The 15,316-nt window shown below is 46.4% G+C and overlaps 1 protein-coding gene across 11 annotated transcripts in view; it reads right to left on the bottom strand.

The window, feature by feature from the left end:
• The window catches only part of PSPC1 (paraspeckle component 1), a 106,047-nt gene extending 95,674 nt beyond the window's left edge, over window positions 1-10,373 (bottom strand). For all 11 annotated transcript variants that reach the window (XR_007720785.1, XR_007720784.1, XR_007720787.1 and 8 more), the window contains exons 1-2: window positions 9,753-10,373; window positions 3,079-3,380 (exon numbers count right to left, since the gene is read on the bottom strand). Coding sequence is in view for 7 of the 11 variants with exons in the window: in XM_050766485.1 (XP_050622442.1) it covers window positions 3,079-3,380; window positions 9,753-10,124 (674 nt within the window). In the remaining 4 variants the exon portion in view is untranslated. The remainder of the gene's footprint in view (window positions 1-3,078; window positions 3,381-9,752) is intronic.
• Between the last annotated feature and the right edge of the window lie 4,943 nt (window positions 10,374-15,316).

The following is a 15,316-nucleotide window of genomic DNA, read 5'->3' as shown; positions in this document are numbered from 1 at the left end:
CACGTCACTACACTCCAGCCTGCGCAACAGTGAGGCTCCATCTCAAAAAAAAAAAAAAAAAAACTAAAAAAACTAAAATTAAAAAAAATTAAAAAATTAAAAATAGGCCAGGCACACTGCCTCAGACCTGTAATCCCAGCACTCTGGGAGGCCAAGATGGGCGGATCAAGAGCTCAAGAGATGGAGACCATCCTGGCCAACTTGGTGAAACCTCATCTCTACTAAAATTACAAAAATTAGCCGGGCGTGGTAGCACGCGCCTCTAGTCCTAGCTACTCAGGAGGTTGAGGCAGAAGAATCACCTGAACCCGGAAGGCAGAGGCTGCAGTGAGCCGAGATCGCTCCACTGCACTCCAGCCTGGATGACAGAGCAAGACTTCGTCTCAAAATAATAATAATAATAAGGCCAGGCGTGGTGGCTCACGCCTGTAATCCCAGCACTTTGGGAGGCCAAACTGAAGTCCAGAGTTCAAGACCACCCTGACGAACATGTAGAAACCCCGTCTTACTAAAAATACAAAATTAGCCAGGCATGGTGGCACATGCCTGTAATCCCAGCTATTTGGGAGGCTGAGGCAGGAGAATTGCTTGAACCCAGGAGGTGGAGGTTGCAGTGAGCTGAGATGGCGCCATTGCACTCCAGCCTGGGCAACAAGAGTGAAAACTCCGTCTCAAAAAATAACAATAATAAAATAAAATAAAAATAAAAAATAAAAACACCAAGTGTGGGTAAAATGTGGAGCAACTAGAAGTAACTCACTCATTGCTGGTAGGAATGTAAAATGGTACACCACTATGGAAAAGAGCTTGGCAGTTTCTTATAAAGTTAAACATACAGAATTTACCCCTAAATATTTACCTAAGTCACATGAAAGCCTAATATTTACAAGAAGCCTTGTAAACAAATACTCATAGTAGCTTTATTCACAATGGCCAGTAGTTGTAAGCAACTCAAATATCCATCCATATATCACGGACAAAACACAGTTATGTCCATACCATGGAATACGACTCAGCCATAAAAAGGAACAAAATACTATACACACGAAGATATGAATGAAATCTCATAAACACATGCTAAGCAAGAGAAGCCAGACACAGAAGAATACATACTATATGATTTCACTTAATATTAGAAAACACAAAACGTATTTATAGTAACAGAAATAGCTATCTAAGGCAGGTAGAGTACAAAATAACTGTAAAAAGGCACAGAGAACTTCTGTGGGGTAATGGAAGTGTTCTGTATTTTTATTATGGCAGTGCGTTACATGAGTACATATGTTTGTTAAAACTCATTGAGCTCAGCCGGGCGAAGTGGCTCATGCCTGTAATCCCAGCACTTGGGGAGGCCCAGGCAGGTGGATTACTTAAGGTCAAGAGTTCCAGACCAGCCTGGCCAACATGGTGAAATCCAGTCTCTACAAAAATACAGGACAGTCATGGTGGCTCATGTATGTAATCCCAGCACTTTGGGAGGCCGAGGTGGGCGGATCACCTGAGGTCAGGAGTTCCAGACCAGCCTGCCCAACATGGTGAAACCCCGTCTCTACTAAAAATATAAAAATTAGTCAGACACAGTGGCTTACGCCTGGAATCCCAGCTACTCGGGAGGCTGAGGAAGGAGAATTGCTTGAACGTGGGAGGGAGAGGTTACAGTTCGTCGAGATTGCCACTGCACTCCAGCCTAGGCAACAGAGTAAGACTCATCTCCCAAAAAAAAACAAAACAAAACAAAACAAAAAAAAAAACCACCTCATTGAGCTCTACAACAGAATTTTTTTTAAATTATTTTATTACTATTATTTTTTTAATTTTCTTTTTAAATAGAGACAGGGTCTCATTGCAACCTCGACCTCCTAGGCTCAAGTGATCCTCCCATCTCAGCCTCCTGCATAGCTGGGACAACAGGGCAAATAGCTGAGACTACTGTGCACTCCACCACGCAGCCCCCAAGATGTTTTTATGTTGTTGTTGTTTTTGTTTTTTTTAGGCAGAGTCTTGCTCTGTCGCCCAGTCTGGAGTGCAATGACACAATCTGAACTCACTGCAACCTCCGTCCCCCAGGTCCAACCAATTCTGGTGACTCACCCTCCCAAGTAGCTGTGCTTACAGGCACACACCACCAAGCCCAGCTAATTTTTCATATTTTTAATAGAGACAGGGTTTCGCCATTTGCCCAGGCTGGTCTCAAACTCCTGAGCTCAGGCAATCCACCTGCCTCGGCCTCCCAGAATGCTAGGATTACAGGCGTGAGCCACCGAGCCTGGCCCAAGGTACTATTTTTTTTGAGACAAGGTCACTCAGTCACCCAGGCTGGAGTGCAGTGGCACGATCTGGGATCACTGCAACCTCTGCCTCCAAGGTTCAAGCAATTCTCGTGCCTCAGCCTCCTGAGTAGGTGGGATTACAGGGATGTGTCACCACGCCCAATTAATTTTTGTATTTTTAGTAGAGATGAGGGTTTTTTTTGTTTTGTTTTGTTTTTGTTTTTGTTTTTGAGACAGTCTGTCACCCAGGCAGGAGTGCAGTGGCACCATCTCGGCTCACTGCAACCTCCGACTCCCAGAGTCAAGTGATTCTCGAGCCTCAGCCTCCCCAGTAGCTGCGACTACAGGCGCACATCACCACGCCCAGCTAATTTTTGTATTTTTAGTAGAGTCGGGGTTTCGTGTCACGTTGGCCAGGCTGGTCATGAACTCCTGACCTGAGGTGATCTACCCGCTGAAAGTCTGGGGCTTGAGCCACCGCACCCTTGAGGTGCTTTTTATGAAGGTAAATTAGATGTCAATAAAGCTGATAACAGTTTCTGAAAGGATTATCTTAACTTCACAGATTTTACTTTGTATATATATGTTCAGTAAGTTAAATGAAATCATAATACAAAACACTGCTGAGATTTAAACTCTGAAGTTTGAAGAAAGTACATGACTCTTGACTCCTACAAGTACACAAAAATTTTTACTCAACACCTACTTACCATATGCTAGTATCAACTGCAAGGAAAGACAGAATTCCAGAACAAAGAGAAGCCCATATGTAACTGGATAGAAGAAGGACAAGATATTTAAAACTTACGTTGTTAGCAAGAATGCCCCATCACCACATCTTTCCAGAGCCTTTCGTGCAGGAGGTTTTGCTGCAAATTCTACAAAACCTTTTCCCGTAGCTCTACCGCGATCATCCACAACCACAACAGCTTTCTCTACAGGACCAAACTGAGAAAATGCTTGCTCTAGCAGCTCATTGGAAACAACTGGAGAAAGGTTCTTGACAGTTAAGGCAGCTCCATGTGTAGCAAAGCGAATTCGTAGAGGTCTGCTCTTCAAAATAGTGCCATCCAGCTCTGCTTTTGCAATTTCAGCCAGTGTTCTGGATTCCTTTTTAGGAAGAAAAAACATTGTTAGAAGATGACAGTAACAGAAAAAATTTAAAACACTCTTTGGCTTCTAGGGAGAACGAGGTAGCTTTAGCAAATGGCTGACAGGGTCGATTTGATTTTTTATCTTTTAACTTTGGTATCACAGGGTTTTTAACTATTCAATCATCATTTTAAACATTTTAATTAAAAGGTCCGAACTCCGTTGTTTTGTTAAAAGTAATCATTTAAAGATTAGCTCCTCATAAGGCTAGTTACCAACTATTAAATATTCAAAGCAATGTAGTTTCAAAATCTCCTACATATATTAAAAACATATTAATAACTTGACTAGAGGCTGGGCACAGTGGCTAACCCCTGTAATCCCAGCACTTTCAGAGGCTGAAGCGGGCGGATCACCTGAGGTCAGGAGTTTGAGACCAGCCTAGCCAACATGGTGAAATCCCATCTCTACTAAAAATACAAAAATTACCTGGGCGTGGTGGCGGCGCCTTAATCCCAACTACCTGGGAGGCTGAGGTAAGAGATCTCTTGAATCTAGGAGGCAGAAGTTGCAGTGAGCCGAGATGGCGCCACTGCACTCCAGCCTGATCAACAGAGCAAGACTCTGTCTCAGAAAAAATAAAAATAAAAAATAACAATAACTTGGCTAGAAACTATCATCAAAGGAATAATTCTCTCCATACCCTTATGTTTTTCATCTCTTTTTTTTTTTTTTTTTTTTTGAGACAGAATCTGGCACCGTCACCCGGGCTAGAGCACAATGGTGCAATCTCGGCTCACTGTAACCTCTGCCTCGCGGGTTCAAGAGATTCTCCTGCCTCAGCTTCCTGAGTAGCTGGCACTACAGGCGAACGCCAGCACGCCCAGCTAATTTTTTGTATTTTGTATTGAAACCCCAGCAGAGACAGGGTTTCACAATGTTGGCCAGGCTGGTCTTGAACTCCTGACCTCGAGATTCGCCCACCTCAGCTTCCCAAAGTGTTGGGATTACAGGCATGAGCCACCGCACTCGGCCTGTTTTTTATGTCTTAATAAAACATTCCGCCTCTGTACAGCCAGACAAATCACCTTTTCTTTTTATTTTCATTTCTTTTCAATATTATAAGTAAAAACTATTAGTTCTTGGGTTTTTTTTTCAGGGGAGGGAGGTGTCCTGAGACAGGGTCTTACTCTATTGCCCAGCCTGGAGTACAGTGGCACAATCATAGCTTACTGCAGCCTCAAACTCTGGGGCTCAAGGGATCCTCCTGCCTCACCCTCCCGACTAGCTGGGATTACGAATGTATGCCACCAAGTCTGGCTAATTTTTTAATTTTTTGTAGAGATGGGGGGGTCTCACTATATTGCCTATGCTGGTCTCTTGAACTCCTGGCCTCAAGCAGTCCTCTCGCCATAGCCTCCCAAAGTGTGAGATTACAGGTGTGAGCCCCCTTGCTCTAGCCAATGTCTTATTAATGACTTCTCCTGAAATACTGGCATGGGTTACACATTTCTCACCATCACATGAAGAGAAACAAAGGCAACATTCACGAGCTATAACAGTTCTCGCCATTATATAGAGAAGCAAGTGTACATATGCACTTATTATAAACTAAAAAATATGCTCATTGCTGAAACTAAAAGGTAAGAGAACTTCCTTCTACTTGGAGAATTCAAAGTTGGTGTAGAATATGGGCAGCACCTAAAACAATAAATAAGGAACTGGTAAATGTAATAGCGGTACGTCTTTTTCACTGTGTTATGGGAACTCTCCAGGGACAACTGAAGAGGCTTTACATGTATATGTAAGAAGAATACAAACATACTATCTTATGAAAAATGTCTTAAGGTCACAAGAGCTCTTTATTCAATCCCTAAAATGTTCATGACAGCTTGAAATTATTGCCCTTTATTGCAAAAATCTACCTATAGAATTATTTTTCCAAAAACAAATGAAGTTACCCTTTTTAGAGACATACTCATCCCTCTGTATCCATGGATTCAAGAGAAGTAGATCAAAAATATTTAGGACCAGGCCCAATGGCTCACACCTGTCATCCCACCACTTTGGAAGGCTGAGGCAGGCAGATCACTTGAGGTCAGGAGTTCAAGACCTGCCTCCTGGCCAACATAGCAAAACCCAGTCTCTATCAAAAAATACGAAAATTAGCCAGGGCATGGTAGTAAGCACCTGTAGTCCCAGCTACTTGGGGGGCTGAGGTGGGAGAATCTCTTGAACCCAGAAGGCAAGAGGTTGCAGTGAGCCGAGATCACACCACTGCACTCCAGCCTGGGTGACAGGGAGAGACTCGTTGTCAAAAAAAGAAAAAAGAAAAGAAAACATTCGGGAAAGAAACAATTTAAAATAATACAGACAGGCAGGGTAAGAGGGCTCACACCTGTAATCCCAGCACTTTAAGCCAAAACAGGAAGAATCCTTGAGGCCAGGAGTTTAAGACCAGCCTAGGTGAAACAGCAAGACCTTGTCTTGATTCCTTTAAAATAAAAAATAAAATTTAAATAAAAGAAAATAAAATAGGCTGGGTGCAGTGGCTCATGCCTGCAGTCCCAGCACTTTAGGAGGCCGAGGTGGGCAGATCACGAGGTCAGGAGTTCGAGACCAGCCTAGCCAGCAAGGTGAAACCCCGTCTCTACTAAAAATACAAAAAAAAAAAAAAAAAAATTAGCCAGGCATGTGGCATGTGGCTGTAGTCCCAGCTACTCTGGAGGCTGAGGCAGAATCGCTTGAACCCGTGAGGCAGAGAATGCAGTGAGCTGAGACAGCGCCAGCCACTACACTCAGGCCTGGGCAATAGAGCGAGAATCCATCTCAAATAGATAACTAAATAAACCAAATAATACAGTATAACAGCTATTCATATAGCATTTACATTGTACTAGGTATTATAAGTAATCTAGAGATGATTTAAAGTATACAGGAGGATTGCATGGGTAATATGGAAAAACAATGCCATTTTTACACAGTATAAGGATTTAAGCATCTACGAATTTTAGTACTGGAGGAGGTCCTAGAATCAATCCCCCCCAGATACTGAGGGATGACTGCATTCTAAACAGTCGTTTTGTTTATTGCTTTTAACTCACTAGTAATAGTAGTAGCGGTTAGTAAACACCTAAAAAGAGATAGGCACTTTCTTACCTAATACATCATATAATCCAACAACTCTTGAGAAGTAGACTTTAGAAACAGTCTTGAAAGAAAGAATAGGGCCAGGCGCAGTGGCTCACGCCTGTAATCCCAGCACTTTGGGAGGCCGAGGCAGACGGATCACGAGGTCAGGAGATCGAGACCATCCTGGCTAACATGGTGAAACCCCGTTTCTACTAAAAATACAAAAAAATTAGCCGGGCGTGGCGGTGTGCGCCTGTAGTCCCAGCTGCTGGGGAGGCTGAGGCAGGAGAATGGCGTAAACCCGTGAGGCGGAGCTTGCAGTGAGCCGAGATCGCACAATTGCACTCCAGCCTGGGTGACAGAGCAAGACTCCGTCTCAAAAAAAAAAAAAAGAAAGAGAGAATAGGAAAAAATATGAAGACATTTTATGGGGTGATAACATGTATATTTTGATAGGGGTTTGAGTTAAACAGACGTATACATTTGTCAAAACTCACAAACCAGTGGCCAGGCATGGTGGCTCACACCTGTCATCCTAACACTTTGGGAAGCTGAGGCGGAGGGATCACTTAAGCCCAGGAGTTTGAGACCTGCCTGGGCAACATGAGAGAGACCTTGTCTCTACAAAAAACAAATAAAATTAGCCAGGTGTGGTGGTGTGTGCTTGTGGTCCCTGCAACCTGAGGGGCTGAGGTGTGAGGATCACTTGAGCCCAGGAAGTCGAGGCTTGATCAAGTGAGCCATGATCATGCCACTGCACTCCAGTCTGGGCACTCTGTCTCAAAAGAAAAAAAAAGAAAAAAAAAAATCACCAACCAGTACACTTAAAATTTTTACCCTTTACCATATGTAAATTTTTTTTTTTTTTTGAGACGGAGTCTCGCTCTGTCACCCAGGCTAGAGTGAGTGGCGCGATCTCGGCTCACTGCAAGCTCCGCCTCCCGGGTTCACGCCATTCTCCTGCCTCAGCCTCCTGAGTAGCTGGAACTACAGGCGCCTGCAACCACGCCCGGCTAATTTTTTTGTATTTTTAGTAGAGACGGGGTTTCACCGTGTTAGCCTGGATGGTCTCGATCTCCTGACTTTGTGATCCGCCCGCCTCAGCCTCCCAAAGTGCTGGGATTACAGGCATGAGCCACCGCGCCCGGCCAAAAAAGATAACTTTTGCATAAAAATGTTCACCAAATGGCGAGCTGTTTATCTAATGTCCAAAAAATAAAGAAATGCATTTATAATATTCAAAATGTAATGATTATTTAACCTGAATTTTAAGGAAATTTCCCTATTTCATTATTATTAGCAGTTGTGAATATTTGCCCTTCTCTTGAAGCCGCTTACATGTTGAAATGTTTGCCCTAAAAAATACAGTCTCTTGGCTGGGTGCCCTGGCTCATCTTTGAAATCCCAGCACTTTGGGAGGCCGAGGCAGGTGGAGCACGAGGTCAAGAGGGCGAGACCATCCTGGCCAACATGGGTGAAACCCCGTCTCTACCAAAAATACAAAAATCAGCTGGTCGTGGTCGCATGCGCCCGTAGTCCCAGCTGGGAGGCTGAGGCAGGAGAATCGCTTGAACCCGGTAGGTGGAGGATGCAGTGAGCCAAGATCCCGCCACTGCACTCCAACCTGGTGACAGAGCAAGATTTCGTCTCAAAAAAACAGTATCTTAAAGGTTTTAGAAGTACATTAATTTTTTAAAAAAGAAAAAAGTAATAAAAATACAGTACCACGTAACTACAATTTTCTCTACATATTAAGATTTTGTATCGTCCAGACAGAGAACCCAATTTTGAAAGTCAAAGCTCCAGGCTGGGCACAGTGGCTCACCCTGTAATTCCAGCACTTTGGGAGGCCAAGACGGGAGGATCTCTTGAGCCCAGGAATTCGAAAGCAATCTGGGCAACATGGCGAAACGCTGCCTCTACAAAAAATCACAAAAATTAGGCGGGCTTGGGGGTGCATGACTGTAGTCCCAGCTACTCGGGAGGCTGAGGCAGGAGAACTGCTTGAGCCCAGGAGCTGAGATCACGCCACTGTACTCTACCTAGGGTGATAGCGCGAGACCCTGTCTCAAAAAAAAAAAAAAAAAAAAAAAAAAAAAAAAAAGGCGTAAACCTTCGCTATTTTTGTTTTGTTTTGTGATCTCAGCTCACTGCAGCCTCTGCCTCAGCCTCCCAAGTAACGGGAGACTACAGGCGTGCACCACCATGCCCAGCTAATTTTTGTATTTTTAGTAGAGATGGAGTTTGGCCAGGCTTGTTCAAATTTTTAAAAAATATAAAGGAATCACAATTTTTGCATAAATTATTGGAAAACTTTTCAAAATTTAGATTACAAGAGAGTAAGCTATATTACTCTGACACTAGGGTATGTATCAGTAATTTATGAAGTATTACTGTGTATCATCTATTCTCCCCCTATAAAAACGTGGAACTCTCCAGGATGTTTGGTAGAGAAACACTGTATTAGACACATAAAACTAAACACCGTCCCATTACCGCAGATTAAACGGTGTTACTTGAGTACAGAGTTTGGGCACCTAAGCAGTTTGAGGTAAAAAGCAGGCTGCACTGAGGTGAGAAATCAAGTGGGAGTCCAAGGCAGGAGGATCGCTCGTGCCCAGGAGTTCGAGACTAGCCTGGTCAACACGGCGAGACCCCATTTCTATTAAAATAAATAAATTTAATTTAGAAATAAAGTGGTCTACCCTTAAACGCATATAGGTGTCGTTGAAGCCAAGGATGGGATGTGAATAACCGTCTAAGAAGCAAGTCTCCCGGATAGACCCTCACCAGTGATTCGTCTGGTGCGACTCAAGCTTCCGTTCCAAATTGACGTTCACTTCGTTTCTATTATGGCACAATTTTTGCCTTGAAGAATTCTCATCCCAAAACGCCGCCCGCCCCTGCCCCCGGGCCCTTTCGGTACCCGGGCAACGGGGAACCCCGGAGCGCTCGCGGCCTGGGCAGAGCGCACCGTGCCCGGGCCAGCGCCGGGCAGCAGGCCCGCAGCCACCGCAAGCACGACCGGCGCGCGGCGGAAAACGGCGGCCACCGAGAGCGCAGGAAATCCCGGGACCGCGAACTCGAAACCCGAGGGGAAGCGGCCAATCCCGCCCGGGGGAATCGGTGAGGCCGAGGGCGCCACGGTTGCCACAGCTCACGGAGACGGCGTCCTAGGACGAGGGGGGCCTCAGCCCACGGCCCCGCGGCCGCCCCGGCAGCCCTTTTGTTCCCTCGCGCGGGCGGCCTGACACTCACCAGGCGGATGAAGCCGAAGCCACGGTCCCGGTTGATGAAGACTTCGCTGGGCTCGCCATAGCGTTCGAAGAGCCTCTTGAAGTCCTCCTCCGTGATGTCGGTGGGCAGGTTCCCCACGAAGAGGCGGCAGCGCTGCGTGTACGTCTTCTCGCCCGGCTTGAGGAAACTCTTGATGTCGATAGTGAACCCCAGCTCCTCGTCCGGGTGGTCCTCCGGCGGCGCGGCCGCGGGCGGTGCCGGCTCCCCCGCAAGCGCGAGCGCCATGGCTGCCGCGGCCGCCGGCTCGCTCTCGCCCGCCGCGGACTCCAGGGCGCGAAGGCGGGCCGGGTTTTTCTCAATGCGCACTTGCTTCAGGTTTCCTCTTAACATCATCTTAGGGAGTTCGCCTCGGACGCCGGATACAGGCCTAGATTTCTATATAGCGTGTCTATATATATGTATACGTCTCTAGATAAACCTATGGCAACAAAATATCGACAATCAAGAGACCGCTATGGAGACGAGTCGGCAACTCGTCCTCCGCCGACTCACACCCGCGGCAGCCGCACATTCAAAATGGCGCTGCCACAAACTGCAGTTGGAAGAAGAGACGCCGGCGCAAGCCCCGCCCCTCCGCCAAAGCCGGCGCCGGAATGACGCGCCTGCGCATTTCCAGGCACCAAAAAGGACCGTTGACTCGGCCTGCGCATGCGCACAACATTGCGCGTGCACTCGACAAACCTCCTCCCGGGCCGGGAAGAGGTCCCTTTCCATCCTGCTAAAATAGCCGACTGTTGTTGGCTGTACTCGTGGGACAAATCATGTGATGTGTGCAGCAGTGTGTGAAAATACAATGACTTGGGTAAACATCCTTACCTTTTAGATATCAAGCTCAATTTTCTGTTTGTTTTGTTTTGTTTTTGGAGACGGAGTCTCGCTCTGTCGCCCAGGCTGGAGTGAGCGGCGCCATCTTGGCTCACTGCAAGCTCCGCCCCCCGGGTTCCCGCCATTCTCCTGCCTCAGCCTCCCGAGTAGGTGGGACCACAGGCGCCGCCACCACGCCCGGCTCTTAATTTTTTTTTTTTTTTTTTTTTTTTTTTGTATTTTTAGTAGGGACAGGGTTTCACCGTGTTAGCCAGGATGGTCTCGATCTCCCGACCTCGTGATCCGTCCGTCTCGGCCTCCCAAAGTGCTGGGATTACAGGCGTGAGCCACAGCGCCCAGCCCAAAATGTTCTTTATAAATAAAATACCTATTTATAATAAATGTGTTCCCCTGAGTTGTTTTTTTTTTTTTTTTTCAGACGGAATCTCGCTCTGTCGCCCAGGCTGGAGTGCAGTGGCGCGATCTCGGCTCACTGCACCCTCTGCCTCCCAGGTTTAAGCAAGCCTCTGCCTCAGCTTCCTGAGTAGCTGGGACTACAGGCATGCACCACCACGCTCGCCTAATTTTTGTATTTTTAGTAGAGATGGGGTTTCTCCATGTTGGTCAGGTTGGTCTCAAACTCCCTACCTCGGGTGATCTGCCTGAGATTACAGGTGTGAGCCATCGCACCTGGCCAAAAAAAAAAAATTTTTTTTTAATTAGCAGGCATAGTGGCATGTACCTGTAGTCCTAGCTACTAAAGAGGCTGAGGTGGGAGGATAGCTTGAGCCCAGGAGGTCCAGGCTGCAGTCAACGAGGATTGCAGTCAACTAGGATTGCGTGAAAGTACTCTGGCTTGAATGACAGAGACAGACTCAGGGAAAAATGTGTTTGCTTGGGGGAACTCAGCATAACCCGTTTGTCCAGATTCTTCGTGTCTCTGTGTAGCATTCCCTTCCTCTGTGTATCAGGCAGGACCCATGTCACATAAGGGTCTATGACCTACTTTCAGAAGAAGTAAGTCAGAGAGTAATCTTTCTCAATTTCATGGCTTGCTTTAGGAGAGAAATAGTGGGGTCGGGGAGTGGGGAGGTAGGCAGGTGGGAGGATAGAGAGGCAGGAGAAGGTCAGAGAGAGACCATCTTGCTTTTGAGGCACTCCTGCCTCCTTCAGCTAAAAAACCACCAGAATGCCAATGTGCCATACTTAGGGGTACTGTGTTATAAGCCCCAGTAACTGCTTTTGTCTCTAGCAAAACAAAACAAAATACTCTTTAGGGAAATGCAGCAGATTCCTTCCAAGTTTAAGATATGGATTCTGTGAAAGAAAAAATTATGACTGGCAATTAAGAAATGAAGGCAGAGGCCAGGTGCAGTGGCTCACTCCTGTAATCCCAGCACTTTGGGAAGCCAAGGCGAGCAGATCACAAGGTCAGGAGTTCGAGACCAACCTGACCAACATGGAGAAACCCTACCTCTATTAAAAACACAAAATTAGCTGGGCGTGGTGGTGCGTGCCTGCAATCTCAGCTACTCCGGAGGCTGAAGCAGGAGAATCGCTTGAACCCAGGAGGTGGAGGTTGTGGTGAGCCGAGATCATGCCATTCAACGCCAGCCTGGGCAACAGCGAAACTCTGTCTCAAAAAAAAAAAAAAAAAAAAAATAGAATGCAGAGAGACTACCCCACTGCCAGAAAAGAAAACTGTTTCAGTGGTATTTGTTAAGGTACATCAGGTGGCCAAGTGCGGTGGCTCACACCTGGAATCGCAGCACTTTGGGAGGTCCAGGCAGGCGGATCACTTGAGGTCAGGAGTTCAAGACCAGCCTGGCCAACATGGCAAAACCCTGTCTCTACTAAAAATACAAAAAATTAGCCAGGCGTGGTGGTGGGCACCTGTAGTCCCAGCTACTCGGGAGGCTGAGGCAGGAGAATCGCGTGAACCTGGGAGTGGAGGTTGCAGTGAGCCGGATTGTGCCACTGCACTCCAGCCTGTACGACAGAGCAAGACTCTGTCAATAAATAAATAAATAAATAAAAATTTAAAAAGCACATCAGGAAGACTTTACTCAGGACTATGGAGATCAGTATAGGAACTACTGCAATGGGGTCTTGCAGCTGGAAGGATTGGGCTAAATTCTGAATCCAGCACAGGCAAGTGGGAATTTATAGCCAAGGAGCAGGGCAGGAGTGAGTGAGAAGAATCACTGAGAGGAAACATCGGGATGAGGAAGATTCTGTCTAGACCAACCTACCAGAATTTTTGCGAAAAACGGGCCAGGGTGACCAGACCCTGGGAGGAGGGTGAAGGATGAGGATCCTAAGTGCGGGAAATTCTTGCTGAATTGACTCGGCAAGGTTCTTTGCTAAAACTGGATTTTATGAGGAAGCACACAGATGGGCCTAAGAAGAGGTTTAGGAGCCTGACCGAAGTTTCACCAAGCAGAGAATCTTTCTCAATTTTCATAATTTAAGACCAGTCAAACAAAAGTTACAAAATATATAAAGAAATAATCTGTCATGAGGAAGAGTCAATAGGAAAAAAGAGGGTCAGTTGGATTTCAGGCACTTGAATGATTATATAGCATGCAAAATAATACTACTTAAAGTGTTTACACAAATAAAAGGGAATAGTAAGAACAAAAAAGAGCATAAAAAAGAATGAGATACAGTATCAAGACAAGATAACCTACAGAATGGAAGAAAATATTTGTAAATCATATATCTGGTAAGGGACTAATAGCTTTTTTTTTTTTTTTTTTTTTTGAGATGGAGTTTCGGTCTTGTTGTCCAAGGCTGGAGTACAGTGGCACGATCTCGGCTCACTGCAACCTCTGCCTCCCAGATTCAAGCAATTCTCTCTGCCTCAGCCTCCCAAGTTGCTGGGATCACAGGCATGCGCAACCACACCCAGCTAATTTTGTATTTTTAGTAGAGATGGGGTTTCACCATGTTGTCCAGGCTGGTCTCAAACTTCTGACCTCAGGTGATTCACCCTCCTCGGCCTCCCAAATGCTGGGATTACAGGCATGAGCCACTGCGCTCGGCCATATCTTTTTTTTTTTTTTTTTTTTTTTTAGAGACAGGGTCTTGCTTAATATCGAGTATATAAAGAACTCTTTTTTTTTTTTTTTTTTGAGACGGAGTCTCGCTCTGTCGCCCAGGCTGGAGTGCAGTGGCGCGATCTCGGCTCACTGCAAGCTCCGCCTCCCGGGTTCACGCCATTCTCCTGCCTCAGCCTCCCGAGTAGCTGGGACTACAGGCGCCCACAACCGCGCCCGGCTAATTTTTTGTATTTTTAGTAGAGACGGGGTTTCACCGTGGTCTCGATCTCCTGACCTTGTGATCCGCCCGCCTCGGCCTCCCAAAGCGCTGGGATTACAGGCGTGAGCCACCGCGCCCGGCCAAGAACTCTTATAACTGAAAAACTTGACAGAAACAAAGAGGCCGGGCACAGTGGCTCATGCTTGTAATCCCAGCACTTTGGGAAACTGAGATGGGAGGATCACTTGAGGCCAGGAGTTCAAGGCCAGCTTGGTCAACATAGTGAAATCCCCATCTCTAAAAAATAAAAAAATAAAAATAAAAAAAATAGTCAGGAGAGGTGGCTCACCTTGGAAGGCCAAGTTGGGAGGATCACTTGAGGCCAGGAGTTTGGGACCAGCCTGGGCAATATAGCAAGACCCCCCCATCTCCATAAACACACACAGAATTAGCCAGGCATGCTGATACGCGCCTGTCCAAGCTACTTGGGAAGCTGAGGCAGGAGAATCCCTTCAACAGGGGAGGCGGTGGTTGCAGTGGGCTGAGATTGGGCCACTGCACTCCAGCCTGGGGAACAGAGCAAGACTCCGTATCAAAAAATTAAAAAAAAAAAAAAAAGAAGAGAAAAACATTTGTTTTCGAAAGACAACCCTAAGGCTGGGTGCGGTGACTCACATCTGTAATCCCAGCACTTTGGGAGGCCCAGGCAGGCACATCACCTGAGGTCAGGAGTTCAAGTTCAAGACCAGCTTGGCCAACATGGGGAAACCCCGTCTCTACTAAAAATACAAAAAATTAGCTGGGTACGGTGGCACACACCTGTAATCCCAGCTACACTTGGGAGGCTGAGGCAGGAGAATTGCTTGAACCTGGGAGGTGGAGATTGCAGCGGGCCGAGATCACATCACTGCACTCCAGCCTGGGCAACAGAGCGAGACTCCGTCTCAAAAAACAAACAAACAACAATAAAAAAACACTTGACAAAAAAGGCAAAAAAAAAAAAAAAAAGACTTGTACACTGTTAACTACAAAACATTCCTGAAAGATTAAAAAAAATTTTTTTTTTTAAAAATTATTTGAGATGGGGTCTCACTCTGTCACCCAGGCTGGAGTACAGTGACATGATCTTGGCTCACTTCAACTTCCCACTCCCAGACTCAAGCAATCCTCCTGTCTCAGCCTCCCAAGTAGCTGGGACTTCAGATGTGCACCACCACACTCGACTAATTTTTGTATTTTGGTAGACAAGTTTCGCCATGTTGCCCAGGTGGGTCTTGAACTCCTGGACTCAGGCAATCTGCACCTTGGCCTCCCAAAGTGCTGGGGAGAAAAAAGTGAGACCTGGCCCCCCATCTCTACAAAAACTAGAAAAAAATTAGCCAGGCATGGTGGCTTGCACCTGAAGTCCCAGCACTCAGGAGGCTGCAGTAGGAGGATCTCTTGAGCCCAGGAGGTTGAGG

The sequence above is a fragment of the Macaca thibetana genome, chromosome 17 (genome assembly GCF_024542745.1).
Source record: "Macaca thibetana thibetana isolate TM-01 chromosome 17, ASM2454274v1, whole genome shotgun sequence".
NCBI classification, from domain to species: Eukaryota; Metazoa; Chordata; class Mammalia; order Primates; family Cercopithecidae; genus Macaca; species Macaca thibetana.
The sequence above is the reverse complement of the archived record's forward strand: the minus strand, read 5'-3'. Positions and strand labels throughout refer to the sequence as shown.